Below are 21,674 nucleotides of genomic sequence, written 5' to 3'. Positions count from 1 at the left end.
TTCACAGTTTTGTTGGTCTTTTTGGTGTACAAGTTATTTGGACATTACTGTTGTAGATGTTACCTCTTTGGGCTTTTAATTTTTTTTTTTAGCATGTTCTTGTATAGCGCTGCTAGTTTTACGTAGCGCTTTACAGAGACATTTTGCAGGCACAGGTCCCTGCCCCGTGGAGCTTACAATCTATGCTTTTGGTGCCTGAGGCACAGGGAGATAAAGTGACTTGCCCAAGGTCACAAGGAGCCGGCACCGGGAATTGAACCAGGTTCCCCTGCTTCACACTCAGTGCCAGAGTCAGTGTCTTTACTCACTGAGATGCTCCTTCTTCCAAAAATGGTATTTTTACCTGTCACTTTGGGGATGTACACAGGGACACTGTATAAGGGATTGGTCTTCTGTTTCTTTATTCTATTGCTGTGTGGTACAGCCATTTTCCTTGCTACCTCCGCTGTATGATCATTACCATTAGCCACTGCTGGGCGTCTGGTTGCCTAGGCAGTGGAGGTGTGGCGGGCTGGGTCTCCCTGAATAATCATAGTGCGTCTGTGTATGCTGTGCGGTGTTTGTTGCCCATTTTCTTTCGCGCATGCGCAGTACACCGGTTGAGGTCTGAGCGTCATGCGCATGCGCTGTGGTGCACTGACCTGCCTGCGCGTTGCGTGCACATGCGGCACATCCAAGATGATGAGTCTGCACCCGGCGCGCATGCGTGGACCGCGATATGCGCCTGGGGACTCTGGCCGCTATGCACATGCGCGGACACTCGTCGTAGCGGGGACATCAGGGCTGATACAGCATTCATACCATGGGACACCTGTAGCGAGGTTACAGGTGAGTACTTGGGGTATATATATTCTTCACTTTGGTGCCTGTTATTTAGCCCTCACCTTGATAAAGACTGCGTACGCAGTCGAAACGTTGGTGCTGGATTTGCTAATAAATTAACTTTTTGTAAGACCGGGTACCTGGTTGCTTCTTTCCTGCTCTTAGTTATTGACTGAACCAGCCGTGCAGATGCAGGGATATTCTTTAAACCTGACCTGTTGGTGGCCCTTGAGAATCGGTGTCGGCCACTCCTGTACTGGTGCGTCCCAATTTTAGCGTTATACATAACATTGTGTTCCTGTCTTTTAAAATGTCACTGGGATAATGCATTGGCATGTACTGGCATGTACAACAAGGATATACTGTATACCTTCTATCTTCCTGTGGGAATAGCTATGTTTCTGTACTAGAAGCAATGTTCTAATGCATTGAATATTTACATTCACAGAACCCCCCAGAATAGAGAATTTGGGTCAGATCCTCCATGAAACTGTACTTGCCAATAACCCTGTGAAACTTGAATGTAAAGCAGCAGGAAATCCCCCCCCTGGTATGTATTACGTGCATGGTAGTATTATTATTAATATAATATATTGCGCTGCAGAGAAGACCGGACGTGCATTGAAGGCTATCTTCCGCGGCCACGTGAGCAGGACCATAGCTGTTGTGATCTATTCATTATTTATTATTTTAACCTCGTGACTCATTTTTCTATTCAAAAGATAAAGGGCCGTGTTTACTAAACCGTGCTACTGTATCAGACACCTTAAGGCCCCTTCAAGTTATCTTCCGCTATCGGAAAAGTGTCCCATGGAATAGCACTGCTAGTGAGTTTGGGCGTGAATACGCCTTCACGTGGCCATCCCCGGCAGCGTGGGAGAAAACGTCTGGCGATATCTGCGTTTTGGTTTTATTTTATTTGTACGGGTATGGATATGGTCGTTTAAAATACTAGTGGCCATTTTGGTCCTGGGGAGAACCAGATAAGTAGTGATACCTTTCAGCGGATCAACATAAAAGGATGGGATAATATATTGTGGTGTACATTTGAAGAAGAAACCTACGAGGATTTTTATAGCTCTGCACACGGTATTTTCATCTAATCCCAATCCGTTTAAAGGTATCACAACATACAGCAAATCTACTTGCATGGGTAGTGCTACAGTATGTGATTCTAGCTGCAATTTGGGTCATTGTAGATTCCATAGTTGAGGTGAAAATTTCAAATTACCATTACAGCTTAGGTGGGGGGTATTTAAGGCGATCAAGCAGGCAGGGACATTTCCTTTTAAATACACAACTGATGAATTGATTAAACATGTAAAATTATATATAACCTATATATAGCACTGACCATGTGCACATATCATTTTGCAGGTACAACAAGTCTCTGCCCCACAGAGCTTACAATCTAATGTTAGTGCATGAGGCACAGGGAGATAATTAGAGATGGGTGAAATATTCGCTCCTAATAAGACATTTATCCTCTCTCCCTCATGTGCATTCACACACAGCGTTTAACGAAAACCACACAGGCAAATAATTGTCGTCGGCACAAACATGAGCCGGTTGAATATGGATATGTCACTGAGTTATGAGCCAGGCTTCTCGGCCTCAGCATCACTGCTTTCATAGTCCGGGCCTTTACACCCTGATCGCTCCTTCAGCCCGTTAAGTACACATGAGAATATTTATAATTTGGCACATCACATTATTCTGTTGCTTTTTAAAGGCCCTTTTGTAAAAAGCTTCAGTCTGTTTTAAGCATGTTATCTTTTTATGCCCTAATCTCACCCTGTCCTCCTGTCTTCTGTACAAACGTTTAATAATAATAATGATTGAGGAAACTCTTCCTACTGTATGTTGGTAAAAACCTCCTTTTTCATTTATTCTTCTGTCTGTGTTACTGTTATCCAATGACCAGTGTTTTTTATTGAATCGGTGTTAAACACCATCATTATCAGACAAGAAGGACTGACGTGAATTTGTGGAAAGAAGGAAAAGATGGATAAAAAGGCCTTGGGATTAACCTTGATGTTATGTACAATTTGTAGACTGAAACTAATGGTGTATATATAACGTGTGTGAGAACGTATTACTGTACATGCACACAAACAGATGTTACTGTGTTTTCCTTACAGATATCACATGGTACAAAGATAACCACCCCGTCACAAGCACTGCGGAAGAAAGCCTGTTGAATCGCGGGCAAATTGTTCAGATTAACAGTGCCCAGATATTTCATACCGGTGTTTATAAGTGTGTAGCTGTCAGCATAGCAGGTGCAGCGGAACTAACTTACAAACTGCAGGTTCACGGTAAGAATGAAGCTCACATTCATGGGGAACATTTTGCTTTGGTGTTTTATTTGTTATACATTTGCATTTACATTACTGTGCTGTTAACTACATCATCTCATGTCTTACTATATTGAATAGAACCATACAGAATGAGTTTAGTGGCAACATTTTGATATACAGCTCCCATGAGTCCTACTGCTAAAACTTGAATGCAGGCCCTTATTCTCTCCCATCTTGACTATTGTAACCTCCTGCTGCCTGGCCTTCCTGCCTCTCACCTGTCTCCCCTACAATGTATCCTGAGCGCTAGTGCTAGAATCCCTTTACTCTCTCCTAAATCTGTCTCAGCGTCTCTCCTGCTGAAATCCCTCTCTTGGCTTCCTATTAAATCCCATATTATACACAAAATTCTCCTCTCTTTTAAGGCAATACCCTCCTCTGCCCCTTCTTACGTCTCAGCCCTAATTTCTCGCTACTGTATACACCCACCCTCTTCCGCCTAAAACCTTTCTCACTGACTGCTCCACACCTCAGGAATGCCCTTCCCCTAAATATCTGACTGTTACCCTCTCTATCCACCTTTAAGACTCATCTTAAAACACACATCCTTAACTAAGCATATGGATAGCTCTGTGGCCGATACTATACACCTCAGATACACTGACCGTGGCCCCTGCAGATGCACTGACCGTGGCCCCTGCAGACGCACTTACCGGAACATCCTCCTACTGTTTCTGTACGGTCTACCTACTTACTACTTAGATTGTAAGCTCTTCGGGGCAGGGACTCATTTTCCTAATGTTAATTTTATGTCTGAACTACAGTACTTATTCCCATTATGTGTTATATTATTATGTCACGTGTATTACTTCTGTGACACGCTATGTACATTGATGGTGCTATAAAAAAAAGATATACATCCATGATTTTATTTTAACATTTGTGCTAGGTTTCTTATGTTAATATAACAATCTTTTCTTTCTTACAGTCCCACCATCAATATCTGGTGGCAGTGACACTGTGACTGTGATAGTTAACAACCTGATAAGACTGGAATGTGAAGCCACGGGCTTCCCTGCACCTAGTTTAACGTGGTTAAAAGATGGCAGCCCCGTCTCCAGTTTGTCCGATGGAATTCAGGTACTGTACTGTTGGGAATAGACTGGGTTTCATGGCTTATACTGGTGCACCTCTATGGCTTATTCTGGTGCACCTCTATGGCTTATTCTGGTGCACCTCTATGGCTTATACTGGTGCATCTCTATGGCTTATACTGGTGCATCTCTATGGTTTATACCTATGTATATGCCTCCTGTGTGAATCTCAGTGGCTTTTTCTGCAAGGCTTAAACTCAAGCAGGAACTATAAGCATAGTCAATTTTGAGTACCGTGAAATATTATTGTTGCACATATGGTGCTAGCCACAGGATAATGTTGATGTTTTCAGCCACTCTATTTGGTAAGAAGGAAGATCCCAAAGACTTTAATGATGAACATTGTGCTGACTCCACATAACTAATGTTATTTTTGTTGTTGTAACAATTATATCATTGTGTGTTCTTCAAATGTTCTCCCTACATTCAATACTCCACTGTCCGGCACCCTATTACATCCCACCCTTACCTCCCACGAAACATACAGTATACTCGGCTCGTAGGATCTATGTGAGGGTTGGAAGCCCTCGTTGTCTCTGCTACCTTTGTGTCTGTCTTCAGTGGCAGTAGAAATACACATTTTCACGGAGATGTTTCAGTGGCATGGAGAGAAACCAAAGGATATGTTTATCTCTTTCACCAACCTACTGTATGTACACACAATGTCTTCCTGTAATGGTTATGCTCACCACAAACCAGGGCTGGACCACTGGGATGAGGTGGGGATAGATATACACCGACCTTAGACCACGAAGCCGGGTCCAGGTTGCGTAGTCCGTAGTCGGGCATAGCCGGGTCAGGGTTGGAGAAGGCAGGGTAATCTGTAGACAAGCCGGGGTCAGGGTAGGCGGCATAGGAGCGATGGTCACAAGCTGGGGTCCAGGCGAGTGGAATAGGAGCGTAGTACAGGTCACGGGCCGGGGTCATCATCAGGAAACTTGAGCGAAGCTGTTTCAGCGGAGAAGGGCTTCTGGAAGGAGGGAACAGGAACAGAGGATCCAGTGCTTCAGCACAGAACAGCTCTTCCTTGCCGGGTGCAGCTGCGAGTAGTGGAGGCTACTGGAAGCAGGAATAATGCAGAAGGTATAGCTCAAAGGATCCAGCGCTTCAGCACAGAACAGCTCTCCCTAGCCGGCTGTGAGTAGCGGAGGCTACTGGAAGGACACTGGGAACAGGAAATGCAGACAGGCCACAGAAACACTGAGGGCTTCAGTGTAGGCGCTTCAGTGCGGCGAAGGCGAAGTCTGCCAGGAACTAGAAGCTTTGGTAAGAAGGCCAAGACTGGCCAAACAGACGAGCTTGTGGCCAGCACAGTTACTTTGGAGAAAGTCTATGTACAGCAGTTTCCTGGGGGGAAGGACAGCAGCTAAATAGCACAGACGGCCAATGAGACCAGAGCTGCATAACAAGCAGGCTGCAGAGTAACACCAAGAGCAGGTGATTCAGATTGCAGGTTCAAGTTTGTCGGAAACTCCATAGCCCTGCAACAATGAGTTCCAGCCAAACTCAGGACCGGATCCCTTACACTTCCATATCCAGATGTGTTATGGCACAGCAGCCCTTAGTAAGTATGGGCCACTTACTAAGGGCTGCTGTTCCATAACACATTATCTGGATCTGGAAGACATTGTGTGGTGCATTCATGCGAATGGGTTGCAATGGGTCTTCTCATGCTGGAAGATAGCTTTTGGAATAGCACCACTTAGTAAATATACCCCTGTACCAGCTCTGCTTTTTGTTTTCCTATGGTGTCTGTAGCCCTTACTATTTTGAATGGGGCTGAAAGCTTCCTTGACAAGGCGTGTACAGCTTCAGATAATGTTACAGTACTTGCATAGATTATAGAAAAGGAATTAGACATAGATTGTCAGATGTTTGGAGCAGGTAACCTTCTACCTGTTTCCAATCTCTTCTGTGTTTATCCTCACACTGTCCCTTATCAATGCCTTTTGTATGTACAGTATCACAAATACCATGTACACAATACAATGTAACGTTTATCTATTACACAGATTCTATCAGGAGGGCGAGTGCTTGCATTAACGAATGCACAGATAGGAGATGCAGGAAAATACACCTGTGTTGCAGTCAACGCTGCAGGTGAACAGCAGAAGGATATCGACTTATCAGTTCATGGTAAGTTTCATTTGCGTCCTAACAATGTTCTCCCATTTTCTTTGCCAAGAGAACATGTAACAAAGGCCTTGTGACTCCCAAACCGGGACACTACTGGTCAGGGCCACCGACAAGTGGGTGGAGGTCAGACAGTTGTCTCTGGCCCAGTGCAGGAAGAGGCCTGGACCACCCGCCGACAACCTTCGATGGGCTCACTCTCACATTAATACATGGAGGCACTACTCTTTAATCCACCTCAACCACTGATCTGTATCTATAGAAAATAATACATTGATTTATGTCTTTTTTTTTTTTTTTTTAATCATTTATAGTACCACCGAACATCCTGGGTGAGGAGCAAAACATATCGACCTTAAAAGGTGAAACCCTTGTGTTAAAATGCCAGAGTAATGCAATTCCACCTCCGGTGCTAACCTGGTACAAAGATTGGAAACCCTTGGTAAAGAAACCAGGCCTTAGTATTTCTGAAGATGGAAGTATACTAAAGGTATGTGTAGGAACTTCGTCTAAAGTTATAAAAAGCAGTTGCCCTGATCAAATTTAGCAGCAATCCAGTTATTTTAGGTTAAATGTAGTGTAAGAAAAATATAAATGTTAGTTTACTTTCTTAATGGCAGTGACATGTTTTAGACCAATCCCCTGGTATTTAATGCGAGAGAAATGGGTTATATCTTATCAGCCATTGAGAAAGCCCAGAGGGAGAAATGCGCTGGGTAACTGTGTTATTGCCTTGTTGGATATCTCCCGGTATATGTTTATATGCGTATTTGTACGAATAGCCAATTGTTTGCTGAAAGAAAACGATGTTACAATCGTAGCCAGACCTACAGTACCCGGAGCCCCGGGAAGAAAAGCAAAACGCGCAGGCTCCGGGGACTGCAAAAGCCGCGACTGCCTGCAGGGGGTCCGGTCTTATCCCAATAGCACCAGCAGGGAAGAGATTTCTCAGTGTCAGAGGATGCTGCGGACAGGATAAAGCTGCTTCTCCCAGCAGCACAAACAGTTAGTCTGGCCACATGGGTCATTTCGGGGAGATATGGCGCTGAGTGACTGTTATTGTTGTGTTTGTGCGCATATCCCCTGTACCCTCGCAGTGCCGCTTTTTCTTTCTTTATGTTGAATACGTTAAATTAGAGGTTGCCGCGCTTTTTAAAGCAGCCGTGCGTGCTGCGCGTTTGTTGTTTAGGGTGCGGGTACTTATTCCATTATTGCTTAATTAACACAAAAGTGCATCTTCCCCGTCTTGGGCCTCATTGTTCTACCCACGGCAGCTACAATTCTCCAAATGACTTTGGTATTTTTCTTTTCAATTAAATTCTGAGAAAGTGAGAGTTTTAACTTTGAAATAATTTTAAAGCCACCAGGAGATAGAGATGTGGTACGTGACTTTGTTCCCTCAGATAACACAACATAAAGTGCGCAGTGTGCGAGTGCGCATAGTCGCAAGGAACATTAAAGCTGCAGTTCAGTCTATATCCTGCATGTGTGTTTTTTTTAATAAATCAGTTCTGTTGTAAGAAAAAATACTTTTAGCATTTTCTGTTTTTAAAAAAACAACTTTGAAAGACCAATTTTCTTGTATTCTATTTTAACAGCCATTTGCTAAGGCACTGCCCCTTCCTGTCCTGTCACAAGCCCTGGCACACCCCTTTGTCAGCCCTGCCCTCCCTCTAGCACATGTCAGTGCAGGAGTGCTCATGAATATTCATGAGCTTCCACTGACTGACAAGCAGAATATAAACAAATCCCAGCTTTTAATATGTCACCAAATTTCGACCTATCAATACATGGAGAACGAATTGACCTGCAGCTATACAGTTCTTTAGGTAATTAGAGATTGCACAAATAAAACTATTGAAGTAAAAAAATAAATGTAAAAAAAAAAAAAAAAAAAGACTGAACTGCAGCTTTAAGGCCACACCTGTAAATAGAATATAATGGGGACTACATACTAACATTTTATTTTTAAACAAATTGTGCTTCAAAATGTAAGTTCTAAAAAGTAATACAAACCTACACAAAAAGATTTCATTCATACATATAACACTTAATTTGTGGTTTAAAATAATTTGCGACACCTCGTACTGAATATCTGATGGATAAAATGTAAATGATGTTTTTTTTTACATTTTATTTATTAGTAAATATCTCTTGTTAGTGTATTATTATTTATAATATCCATACTGTAAAAAGAATACATTTTGTTAAATGATATCATGAAACATCCGCGCTGCGTCGGATATATTTCTGGGTTGATACACAGCAGCTTCGTTCTGCGCTGACACGGGTAACCGACTTTTTAGCGTTTACGCCAAGTTGAACTTGGCGACCGATTTCCAGGAACTTTCTCCTTTTTTTTGGCGCACATTGTTTAGCACATACAGTACCATTCACATCCGTACACTCAGCGCAGACCATTTCTGTGCACAAGAAAAATGATATCTGATGCTGCTGGCCCAGAACTAGAAATGTCCGCTTAATACAGAGGCGCACACAGGCGTAATTTAAAATGAGATTTCCCTGTGTCAATTACTGTATGCACCAAAAAAGCCATTTGCGACGCTTAGTGTATGGGCCTCAATGTGGCTTTTTTGTAATTTCTCCCAAACTCCTGCTTTACTGTAAATGTATTCTTGATATATTTTGTTTCTAGATTGAAGGTGCCCAGGTAAGAGACACTGGACGGTATTCCTGCGAAGCCAATAACATTGCTGGAAAAATGGAAAAAAACTACAATGTAAATATTTTGGGTATGGAAAACGCTTTTTCTAGTGTTTCATTTATGGTGTGTTTTACTGCCCTTATATCTTCCCTATTGTTCCCGTAAAACATAATAACTGCCAAATACTGGGTCAAACAAAAGACTCCATCAAGCCTAGAAACCTCTCTCCTACAGTGGCGAGTACTGGAGGATTCTGGGATTGAACATCACTCCCTGCCCCCAGATGTGTCCATATGTCTCGCATCCATACAGTACATACAGTAGATGTCCTCTCCATGAATGGATCCCGTCCTATTGTAATACTATTAATGCTATTTGCTCTCAGAGTAATAGATATTTCCAGAGGTTGATTGTGCAAGGACTGAAAACGTTCATCCTATATGTTTATATATGGTACCTATAGGTGATCATTTCAGAGTGTCTGCTACGTGAGTTTGTGAATAACGATCACTATTTATTCCCTCTACACCATTTACATCACTGTACTCAGTTTTTTAATTGTCTGACACATGGGCCCCTATGAAATATGCTTGGAAGTAATATTATCCTCATTGTGGAAACTTGAAGCATCATTCAATTAATTGGGGGTCTAAGATTCCTTGGCAAGGAAAAGCCCACTACATTGGACACAAGTGGACATTGGTAAATCTGCGTACATCCATGCAGTAAGTCTCGCACATTGGTTTCGTTTCAGTACCTCCCGTGATTCAAGGTTCATCTGAAGTGTCAGAGATCACAGCAATTGAAGGAATACTTATCAGCCTCTTATGTGATTCCAGTGGTGTCCCACCTCCAGCACTCACCTGGGAAAAGAACGGTAAGTTCAAAACTCTGAACAGAAATATATAGACCATACCCCACCCTGAGGCATACTCCCTCCCACAATGAGCAGCAGTGCGGCTGCACCATACCCCACCCTGAGGCATACTCCCTCCCACAATGAGCAGCAGTGCGGCTGCACCATACCCCACCCTGAGGCACACTCCCTCCCACAATGAGCAGCAGGGCAGCTGCACCATACCCCACCCTGAGGCACACTCCTTCCCACAATGAGCAACAGTGCGGCTGCACCATACCCCACCCTGAGGCACACTCCCTCCCACAATGAGCAGCAGTGCGGCTGCACCATACTCCACCCTGAGGCACACTCCCTCCCACAATGAGCAGCAGGGCGGCTGCACCATACCCCACCCTGAGGCACACTCCTTCCCACAATGAGCAGCAGTGCGGCTGCACCATACCCCACCCTGAGGCACACTCCCTCCCACAATGAGGAGCCGGGCGGCTGCACCATACCTCACCCTGAGGCACACTCCCTCCCACAATGAGCAGCAGTGCGGCTGCACCATACCCCACCCTGAGACACACTCCCTCCCACAATGAGCAGAAGTGCAGCTGCACCATACCCCACCCTGAGGCACACTCCCTCCCACAATGAGCAGCAGTGCGGCTGCACCACACCCCACCCTGAGGCACACTCCCTCCCACAATGAGCAGCAGTGCGGCTGAACCATACCCCACCCTGAGGCACACTCCCTCCCACAATGAGCAGCATTGTGGCTGCACCATACCCCACCCTGAGGCACACTCCCTCCCACAATGAGGAGCCGGGCGGCTGCACTATACCTGACCCTGAGGCACACTCCCTCCCACAATGAGCAGCAGTGCGGCTGCACCATACCCCACCCTGAGACACACTCCCTCCCACAATGAGCAGCAGGGCGGCTGCACCATACCCCACCCTGAGGCACACTCCCTCCCACAATGAGCAGCAGTGCGGCTGCACCATACCCCACCCTCAGGCACACTCCCTCCCACAATGAGCAGCAGGGCGGCTGCACCATACCCCACCCTGAGGCACACTCCCTCCCACAATGAGGAGCCGGGCGGCTGCACCATACCCCACCCTGAGGCACACTCCCTCCCACAATGAGCAGCAGTGCGGCTGCACCATACCCCACCCTGAGGCACACTCCGTCCCACAATGAGCAGCAGTGCGGCTGCACCTTACCCCCCCCTGAGGCACACTCCCTCCCACAATGAGCAGCAGTGCGGCTGCACCATACCCCACCCTGAGGCACACTCCCTCCCACAATGAGCAGCAGTGCGGCTGCACCATACCCCACCCTGAGGCACACTCCCTCCCACAATGAGCAGCAGGGCGGCTGCACCATACCCCACCCTGAGGCACACTCCCTCCCACAATGAGCAGCAGTGCGGCTGCACCATACCCCACCCTGAGGCACACTCCCTCCCACAATGAGCAGCAGTGCGGCTGCACCATACCCCACCCTGAGGCACACTCCCTCCCACAATGAGCAGCAGTGCGGCTGCACCATACCCCACCCTGAGGCACACTCCCTCCCACAATGAGCAGCAGTGCGGCTGCACCATACCCCACCCTGAGGCACACTCCCTCCCACAATGAGCAGCAGTGCGGCTGCACCATACCCCACCCTGAGGCACGCTCCCTCCCACAATGAGCAGCAGTGCGGCTGCACCATACCCCACCCTGAGGCACGCTCCCTCCCACAATGAGCAGCAGTGCGGTTGCACCACACCCCACCCTGAGGCACACTCCCTCCCACAATGAGCAGCAGTGCGGCTGCACCATACCCCACCCTGAGGCACACTCCCTCCCACAATGAGCAGCAGTGCGGCTGCACCATACCCCACCCTGAGGCACACTCCCTCCCACAATGAGCAGCAGTGCGGCTGCACCATACCCCACCCTGAGGCACACTCCCTCCCACAATGAGCAGCAGTGCGGCTGCACCATACCCCACCCTGAGGCACACTCCCTCCCACAATGAGCAGCAGGGCGGCTGCACCATACCCCACCCTGAGGCACACTCCCTCCCACAATGAGCAGCATTGTGGCTGCAACATACCCCACCCTGAGGCACACTCCTTCCCACAATGAGCAGCAGTGCGGCTGCACCATACCCCACCCTGAGGCACACTCCTTCCCACAATGAGCAGCAGTGCGGCTGCACCATACCCCACCCTGAGGCACACTCCCTCCCACAATGAGGAGCCGGGCGGCTGCACCATACCTCACCCTGAAGCACACTCCCTCCCACAATGGGCAGCAGTGCGGCTGCACCATACCCCACCCTGAGGCACACTCCCTCCCACAATGAGGAGCCGGGCGGCTGCACCATACCTCACCCTGAAGCACACTCCCTCCCACAATGAGCAGCAGTGCGGCTGCACCATACCCCACCCTCAGGCACACTCCCTCCCACAATGAGCAGCAGGGCGGCTGCACCATACCCCACCCTGAGGCACACTCCCTCCCACAATGAGCAGCAGTGCGGCTGCACCATACCCCACCCTGAGGCACACTCCCTCCCACAATGAGCAGCAGTGCGGCTGCACCATACTCCACCCTGAGACACACTCCCTCCCACAATGAGCAGCCACCTTTGTTTCAACATTGTCCCTCATTCCCTCTAGACTGTAAGCTCTCATGAGCAGGCCCTCCTTACAGTACATTCTGTATCTGTCTGTGCATGTTCGTCCTTATTTGGTATGTCCTTCTATTCATGTAATATACATAACTTTGTACCGCACTGCGGAATATGTTGGTGCTTTGCAAATAATCGATAATAATAATAATAATGACCTTATTAATACTTTAAACTCATTATGAATGTGCCATCACTATCATACACGACGTCACAGCTTACTGTTATGCATTTATTTCATGGTACGTGCCTTTTGCAGGTGTTGCTGTAAACGTGGGTCCATCTGGCAGGGTTCGATTGCTTTCTGGAGGGAGACAACTCCAAGTGACAGCCGCCGACAAGTCGGATGCTGCATTATATACATGCACAGCTTCCAATACAGCCGGGGATGTGAGGAAGAGATATAACGTGCGGGTTTATGGTAAGCAAATGTGAAAATATATACCATAATATGCTAGAATTATCTTTGGAGTTTGCTACATTTTTTCCCTCATCCTGTATAAACGTGCCCTGAGAAGAGGAGCAATACACAGTCAATGTCCCATCAACCTTCCTTCAAGTGGAACTTCCACCCACTGCAATCAATAATGCATCTTAGGAAGAAACGTCTCTTAGCGTAAGATAAATGAGTTGGACGCGCTGCATCTAGAAGAAAGTTGAAAAATAATGTGACCAATATTGTTGCAACCACTGGCGCGATACAGCAGGACACACACACTGCACCAGTGGGAGATACAGCAGGACACACACACTGCACTAGTGGGAGATACAGCAGGACACACACACTGCACCAGTGGGAGATACAGCAGGACACACACACTGCACCAGTGGGAGATACAGCAGGACACACACACTGCACCAGTGGGAGATACAGCAGGGGACACACACTGCACCAGTGGGAGATACAGCAGGGGACACACACTGCACCAGTGGGAGATGCAGCAGGACACACACACTGCACCAGTGGGAGATGCAGCAGGACACACACACTGTACCAGTGGGAGATGCAGCAGGACACACACACTGCACCAGTGGGAGATGCAGCAGGACACACACACTGCACCAGTGGGAGATACAGCAGGGGACACACACTGCACCAGTGGGAGATACAGCAGGACACACACACTGCACCAGTGGGAGATGCAGACACTGTTTTTAATCAGCCATGTGTGATGGAAGGGGTGGGGTTACTTCAGCTGTGGGAGCACAGCCGTGGCAGCACAGCCGTGGGAGCACAGCCGTGGGAGCACACCAGTCGGTGCAATTATGTTGGCTACATCTGTATAATCTAATCCTAAGAAATTGTATGTGTTTTGAGAAAGTCGCCTCATCAGCTGAATCCATTTAATAACAGGTTACATAGTTACATACTGTAGTTAGCATATTAGATGAAGTTGAAAAAAGATATGTGTCCATCAATTTCAACCTATGCTAAATTTAGACGACAGATACTTATCCTATATCTGTACTTGCAGTATATTTATCCAGAGGAAGGCAAACAAAAACCCCAGTGACACATTATCCAATGATCTCTCATAAGGGGACAAATAAATTCCTTCCTGGCCGCAAGAATTGGCACTCTGTATCAGTATCATAGTCAGTTCTACAGTCATAGTTTCTCACTCTGTATATTTGTCTCTTTTCTTTTCATGTTCAGACTCTGATTACGCCGGTCTGATTTGAGCAGCAGTCAGGAAGCATAACTTCAGATAGAGCCAATGTTATGATTAACTTTTTGTTTATATGAAAGAGCAATCAAGCTCTTTAAACAAATAACGATTTGAACTAAGCAGCCAACCATTACAGAAATACACAACATAGAAAGGAATTCAGTTTCCAAAAGCATTCCTATAACATACTGTACTCGTACGGATGGATCATATTGTATACATATATGAAAGTAACAAGGCACATGGGTGGATCATATTGTATACATATATGAAAGTAACAATGCACACGGGTGGATCATATCGTATGCATATATGAATGTAACAGCGTGCACGCATGTATCATATTGTACACATATATGAAAGTAACTGTTTAAAGGAGCAGTTTTTCCTACTCCAACAGTGGCCAAACGCCATTATTTTCACCTCCAGCACACTTGAGATACCCAACTCAGAGATATGCTAATGGGTAGAGTCCCACCCCACACTTTCTCCATTTTACTTCCATACCAACTATATAGATTTGAAAGGGATTTTTTAAGAATGTAATAGTCTGACAGATGATGCATATGCTGAGGTGAGAGAAGAGGGTGTACAAAAAAACACATGAAGCTTTAAAATAAGGGACACAAGAATGGAACCACTTTTTTTTACCCACCATAACTTATTTCATGTGTTATTCAAAGCACAGCATTTGGGATACACAACGTCTCAATGTGCGAATGTTACTTTGTTTGTTGTATTTATAGTTCGCCCCACGATATCTGAGAGTGGGAGTTTTCCTTCAGAAGTTACGGTGATCCAAGGAAACGATGTGACTTTGGAGTGTGATTCCCATGGAGTCCCACTGCCCACGGTGACTTGGATGAGGGAGGGTGATCCTCTTACTAACGGGAATGGATTCAAAATCCTCAGCAACGGGACACATTTATATCTGGAAAAGGCTCACGTGTCCAACTCCGGCCATTATGTATGTGTAGCAGTGAATGTGGCTGGACAATCTGATAAGAAGTATGACTTAAAGGTTTTTGGTGAGTAATTATACAATATTCCTAAAGCCTGGTGTATTTTTGTGGGGATCAACAATAAACTCCATATAGTAAAGTTGGGCACTCACTAGTGTTTTGGGTTTGGTTACTGGTGCGCATACTGTACAGCAGTACAGCTTGTCCCTGTGTTGGCATCTTCCATTTGTGCCTCCGCCCCAATGCCCTTGAGTATGCAGCTTCTGACGCCACAGCCCCAGGGTTGGCTCATTCGATTAGAGTAGTAGGCACTTGTCGCTGGTCTAGGTCTTTGTTGGCTCTCAGTGGAACTGTAACATATAGTGATTATGAAATGATTAGGAATAGAGATATAATACTAACTGGGAGAGAGAGATACATGTTTGTCGCCGTATCTTTTCAAATTATTTAAATGATGTAAAGTTATTTTAGTCTAATTGATTTTATGATTTTAAACAAATTTCAACCATTTTCCATTATTTATTATGCTATTTTATCATTTTCCTACTTATTTTTAGTGTTTTCCAAAATTTGGTAAAAATCTAATATGAAAATGAAACAAATTGAGTGCTGGCAGAACCAGAATGGCGAAAATGTAAAAAAAAAAAAAAGAAAATACGAGTGAACGTACCCACCCATAGTACTTAGCACCCACCCTTAGTACTTAGCACCCATCCTTAGTACTTAGCACCCTGTGACTATGAGTCCTGTGAGGGTGGAAGTGTGGACTATGTCTAACCCCTGAGGTACCCAAGCTGTATTATTTTGCAATTCATTTGTGAAGTAAAGCGTCTTCTTTGCTCCATTCATGTCTCTTTCCAGCCTCACGCCTCCCCCAACCCCCCCCCCCCCCCCCACACTACATCGCCACTGAATAAAACAGCTTCAGGGAAAATTCATTAGTTATTTTGCCAGAGTTTAGAAGATTGTTTAAGCTAAGAGTTATTGAATGCAGTAAATAATATTTCAGTTTCCTTACCCTATCCTACAGCAGAAAGCTTGTGTTTTATTATGCACTAGCTGAGAGACCCGGCGTTGCCCGGGATGTAAATGCATAATAGGTAGTATTATTTATAAATTGTGGAACAATAGGTGACTGTTTGTTGTAAAGGTTGGATAATAATATTGAAAAGAAAGATGGAAGAAAATGTAATACGATGTTGTATAAAAATGGTTTATTGTAACCACACCACAGTACAATGTATATTTTGGTGGCATAAGTGATGTAAAAATCTGAGTGGTGTGTCCTGCTAGGGTGTGAGGCGGCGGGTGGCGCGTGGGTTGTGAGTGCTGTGTGCGAGTGGGGGTCCTGCTAGGGTGTGAGGCGGCGGGTGGTGCGTGGGTTGTGAGTGCTGTCTGTGAGTGGGGGTCCTGCAAGGGTGTGAGGCGGCGGCTGGCGCGTGGGTTGTGAGTGCTGTCTGTGAGTGGGGGTCCTGCTAGGGTGTGAGGCGGTGGGTCAGTGATGTCGGTGCGTAGGGGCGGGAGGCAGCAGGTGTGTGTGGCGGCAGGTATGTGTCGAGTGTGGCGGGTGTCTGTTGAGTGCGTGCAGCGGCTGTGAGTGAAAGGCAGAGGCGGCCGGAGTAAGGGCGGGTGAAAGGCAGAGGCGGGGGTGGGGAGGCGGTAAGGCGGGCATGAAGGCGAAGGGCGGCGGGAAGGGGAGGAGGGGGGCAAGGGGTGGAGGAGGGGGGCAAGGGGTGGAGGAGGGGGGAAGGGGGGGAGGGGTGAGGTGGTGGGAAGGGGGAGGAGGTGGGAAGGGGGAGGCGGAGGGAAGGTGGGGGGTGGGAGGCGGGGGGTGGGAGGCGGTGGGATGGCGGGGGGTGGGAGGCGGTGGGAAGGGGGGGGGAGGCGGTGGGAAGGGGGGGGAGGAGGCGGTGGGAAGGGGGGGGGGGGAGGCGGTGGGAAGGGGGGGGGAGGCGGTGGGAGGCGGTGGGAAGGGGGGGAGGCGGTGGGGGGAGGCGGTGGGAAGGGGTGGGGGGAGGCGGTGGGAAGGGGGGCTGGGAGGCGGTGGGAAGGGGGGGGAGGCGGTGGGAAGGGGGGGGGCGGTGGGAAGGGGGGGGAGGCGGTGGGAAGGTGGAGGGAAGGGGGGGGGAGGTGGAGGGAAGGGGGGGGAGGCGGTGGGAAGGGGGGGGAGGCAGTGGGAAGGGGGGGAGGCGGTGGGAAGGGGGGGGAGGCGGTGGGAAGGGGGGGGGGGTGGAGGGGAGGTGAAGGGGGGGGGTGGAGGGGAGGTGAAGGTGGGGGGGTGGAGGGGAGGTGAGGGGGGGTGAGGGGAGGTGAAGGGGGGAGTGGAGGGAGGTGAAGGGGGGGGTGGAAGGGAGGTGAAGGGGGGGTGGAGGGGAGGTGAAGGGGGAGGTGGGGGTGAAGGGGGGGGGGAGGGGGGGGGGTGGAGGGGAGGTGAAGGGGGGGTGGTAAAGGGGGGTGGAAGGGAGAAGTGGAGTGAGGGGAGGTGAAAGGGGGTGAGGGGAGGTGATGGGGGGTGAGGGGAGGTGAAGGCCGCTCACTCACCCGTCCGGCAGGTCCCACGTGGATGTGAGGCGGGAGCAGCGTGTTGTGCCGCTCTCCCGCTGTGTCCCGGGCGCTCGCTCGCTCCCCCCGCTGACTGTAGCGGCGCCGGGGGGGGGGGGGGGGGTATCGGGGAGACACTGACACGGGAGGGGGGGGTGGAGGGGAGGTGAAGGCCGCTCACTCACCCATCCGGCAGGTCCCACGTGGATCTGAGGCGGGAGGCAGCGTGTTGTGGCCGCTCCCCCGCTGTGTCCGGGCGCCGCCATCTTGGGCACTCGGCGCCGCGAGGCAGCCTGCCTGGCCACTGGCTGTTCCCCCGCCGGGGAGGGGTGAGTTGTAGCGCCGGGGAGGGGGGGGCATGTATATGTGTGGGGGGGAGAGGTGGGAGATATAGAAGGGGGGTCTCGCACGGCCGCTGACACTGGGTGGGTGGGGGGGGGGGGGCGCTGAAGGGGTAATAATAGTGTGTGTCCCGCTGACTGTAGCGGCGCCGGGGGAGAGGAGGGGGGGGTCGGGGTGAAAGCGCGGGAGACACGGGGAGAGGAGGTGCGCGCGGGTGCTGCTAACACTGTGAGCCCCGCTAATGTATGTAACAGTGTGTGTGTGTGTGTGTGTGTGTCACTGTGTGTGTGTGTGTCAGTGTGTGTGTGTCTGTCACTGTGTGTGTGTGTCCCTGTGTCCCTGTGTGTGTGTGTGTGTGTGTCCCTGTGTGTGTGTGTGTGTGTGTGTGTGTCCCTGTGTGTGTGTGTGTGTCCCTGTGTGTGTCCCCCCCCCCTGTGTGTGTGTGTCCCTGTGTTCCCTGTGTGTGTGTGTATCAATGTGTGTGTGTGTGTGTGTGTGTGTCTGTGTGTCCCCCCCTGTGTGTGTGTGTGTGTGTGTGTGTGTGTGTGTGTGTGTGTGTGTGTGTGTGTGTGTGTGTGTGTGTGTGTGTCTGTGTGTGTGTGTCCCCCTGTGTGTGTGTGTCCTTTGGCCCGTCACTCCGCCTCAGGCCAATGAGAGGTGTGCGGGGGCGGGCGGGCCAAGGGACCAATGAGATTTCCCCTAGGGACACCGGACATCCAGGCAGGCAGGCAAACATACAGTGCTTTCACTAATATAGTATAAGATTTCATGTTAACTTGCCTGTATTTTTGTCCTTGAATTCAAGTTCCACCAAGCTTTCCAGGAGACTACATGAAGCATGAAAATGTAAGTGTTGTGGAAAAAAATCCTGTCACCCTAACTTGTGAAGTCTCTGGAATCCCTCCACCCAAAGTCACCTGGTACAAGGATGGACTTCCCATGACTCAGACCAGCCCTCCCCAGATCATGTCAGGTATGGTATGAAACACATGGTGTGGAACACAACAGTTCTATTTGTTAGGGCAATGGGCTTCAATTTGTTTTCAAAGCTTAAGTCCATACATATGTTTTTTAGTATAACTACCTATTTGAAGGCTCCATTTACAAAGTATTTGTTTTCTTTTAGAAACTACTGAGACTTCATTCCTATAAATATGAAAGATGGAAGGGACAAAGCTCAGCTTCTGAGATGAGGTCAAAATTGGGGCCATATTTACTAAGCTGTCTTCTACCATATGACACCTTACATTCTTGATAAGGCAATGGGTTGGAAGGTGTCCTTCAGTGCTAGGTGTCATACTGTATGGCAGAAGATTGTTTAGTACTGTATATATGGGCCTTCTTCAATTAGTTTTCCAAAGGGGACGGATACGAACATATGAGTTATTGTTTATAGTCTTTAAATGAAGTATAATACATTTTACATATAACAGTGTGAAATATTTTACAAGTGTATATAACAGAGTGCCATATTTTTTCATTACCGTCACTTAAAACAGAGTTTCAGAGTGAAAAATGGTACCTAGCTGCTTGAATAAGTAGCTGATGAAATTAGCAGGAGCGTGAGGTCAGTGAGTCACTCAGGGTCAGAGGCACTTGGACTGCAAGTTGGACAACTCTGATGTACATCTTGTTCTTTAGGCGTTGCCTTGACGGGGCGGGTAGACTCATTGTCTTATGGTCAAAACATTTAGCTCCCTCTAAAATATGAAAGAGTTATTTACATTGTGTTGCAGAATTTAGGTACTATGTCACATAGAATTAAGAGATAAGGATTGCCATCAGAGCAGGAAATGTCGGGGATGGGGTAGAGGCTTGGCAAAAGGGAACCTCGGAGAGATGCTTAGGACGTCTACATTTTGGTTAATTCTTAACACTCTTCTTGGTTTTCTCCTTAAGAATGGTCTGGTCCAATAACACCGCAGGTCCATCGTGTCCTTGCATAACTTAAAAAACAAAAGATTTTATTGAGAGGCACATACATAACATACATACACAATACACAATGTACATACTTACACAAGTCTTTCTCAGTCCTTCGTTTTTCACACACTGCACTTGCTGATGCTGGAAAATACACTTGTTTGGTGACCAACGCTGCTGGAGAGGAGAAGAAGAACTTTGACTTAAATGTACTAGGTAAATTTCTGATTGTTTGTGCACGTCAGATCTGCTGATAACCTTTAACCTGCGTTTCTCCCCCAAACCGTATCTGCATATTTGTCAGGAAACGAGATATCGAACATTGTAATCTCCTTCCGTATTGAGACCATGTGACTTTTAAGAAGCCCTCACTAATGGACCATTGTCACTGGAGGTGTCTAACCACCCTCTAACCCATGTTAATCATGAAAATTGTGGAGTAATTGTCCACTTCCTGATGGCTGTGACAATAGGAAGAGAGTGCATGGGTGTGACAATAATGCTCAAAATAGACTTTAGTTAAATGTACAGTAATGCAGTCATACGCCGAGTCCAAATCACTGTTATATAGTATATTAGATCCAGGTGAGTTTGATGGAAACCCTTAAGATAAAACCAATGCAAGAAAACTGAAATAACTGGTAGTTTGAAAGTAAGGATTTTGATATGATCATTCTGCCAATCTCACATTTTAAAAATGTAATGTTTTTTTTTTAGTGCCGCCTAGAATTGTAGGAAACATCTTGGAAGATATAAAAGTGAAAGAAAAAACCAATGTCACACTGTCATGCGAAGCAGTAGGTAAGTGTGTTGTTTTTGAATATGACATTTGTTCCCTATCTTACTTTTCATGCTACTGTTCATATGCTCTTCTGATTCTGGGATTGACCTGATTAACAGTACAGTACTGTAGCAAGCACTGTGATGTGCAATGGGACGTATACTGTACTTACATATACACACTGCACTCAGCAGATCCATCTCCTTGTCCTTTACACAGAAATATCTTCAAAGGTGCTGGTAAGGTGCGGCCGCCCAAAATCACATAACTAGATCCCCAGCTCCCCTCCGCACACAGCCATTCCACCTGATGAAGGGTTACCCCCAAAATGTTGTGTGATCTTTATACATCTCTGCAATTAAAAGCAACTGCTACTTGCATTACTTGTGTTGGATACAAGTGTGTACTGTGTGTGGAGGAGAGCTGTGGATATATAGTAATAATAATAATAATAATAATACAACAAAAGACAGGGGTGCCCAATGCTACATCCAATTGACAAAACATATAAAGTAATAAGTAAAAAGTTTAAATACTTCAATAATAATAATTACTTGGTTATTTAGTTAAACCCTTTGGCCAAAGCGTCATATGCCTGCATACAAATGTCAAGGTATAACCACATGTGCAGGTCCTACACTACACTGTGAACCCTTCCTTTTACCTCTGCATGAGGGGAAAGAACCTTAGTAGATCCTGCTCTTGCAGCAAAATGAAAGACCTCCCAAGTTCTTCATATTATGTCCTGATATGTAAAACCATAGAATTCAAAGAGGGTGTACTTTCTTTTTCACACAACTGTATGCCCAAAATCCAAGTTTGCAAATTTCCCCCCCATCTCGAGATCCAAT

General features: G+C 47.3%; 1 protein-coding gene and 1 long non-coding RNA gene across 3 annotated transcripts in view; one reads left to right on the top strand and one right to left on the bottom strand.

The window, feature by feature from the left end:
• Positions 1 to 21,674, top strand: part of HMCN1 (hemicentin 1) — a 302,818-nt gene that overhangs the window by 140,422 nt on the left and 140,722 nt on the right. The window contains exons 37-48 of the mRNA XM_075616900.1: positions 1,271 to 1,372; positions 2,964 to 3,140; positions 4,111 to 4,262; positions 6,289 to 6,412; positions 6,724 to 6,899; positions 9,066 to 9,162; positions 9,829 to 9,951; positions 12,864 to 13,025; positions 15,021 to 15,302; positions 18,925 to 19,097; positions 20,144 to 20,258; positions 20,760 to 20,843. Of these exons, the coding sequence (XP_075473015.1) occupies positions 1,271 to 1,372; positions 2,964 to 3,140; positions 4,111 to 4,262; positions 6,289 to 6,412; positions 6,724 to 6,899; positions 9,066 to 9,162; positions 9,829 to 9,951; positions 12,864 to 13,025; positions 15,021 to 15,302; positions 18,925 to 19,097; positions 20,144 to 20,258; positions 20,760 to 20,843 (1,767 nt within the window). The remainder of the gene's footprint in view (positions 1 to 1,270; positions 1,373 to 2,963; positions 3,141 to 4,110; positions 4,263 to 6,288; positions 6,413 to 6,723; positions 6,900 to 9,065; positions 9,163 to 9,828; positions 9,952 to 12,863; positions 13,026 to 15,020; positions 15,303 to 18,924; positions 19,098 to 20,143; positions 20,259 to 20,759; positions 20,844 to 21,674) is intronic.
• LOC142503939 (uncharacterized) lies at positions 12,861 to 20,154 on the bottom strand. 2 transcript variants are annotated; one of them, XR_012804131.1, is made up of 4 exons: positions 20,139 to 20,154; positions 19,642 to 19,819; positions 15,389 to 15,586; positions 12,861 to 13,249 (listed from the first exon to the last, which is right to left on the bottom strand). It is a non-coding gene; the product is annotated as an uncharacterized LOC142503939 (long non-coding RNA). The 2 variants fall into 2 exon arrangements; XR_012804130.1 differs by lacking the exon at positions 12,861 to 13,249 and having other exon boundaries at positions 14,517 to 15,586.

Source organism: Ascaphus truei, chromosome 10, assembly GCF_040206685.1.
Source record: "Ascaphus truei isolate aAscTru1 chromosome 10, aAscTru1.hap1, whole genome shotgun sequence".
Lineage (NCBI taxonomy): Eukaryota > Metazoa > Chordata > Amphibia > Anura > Ascaphidae > Ascaphus > Ascaphus truei.
The sequence above is the reverse complement of the archived record's forward strand: the minus strand, read 5'-3'. Positions and strand labels throughout refer to the sequence as shown.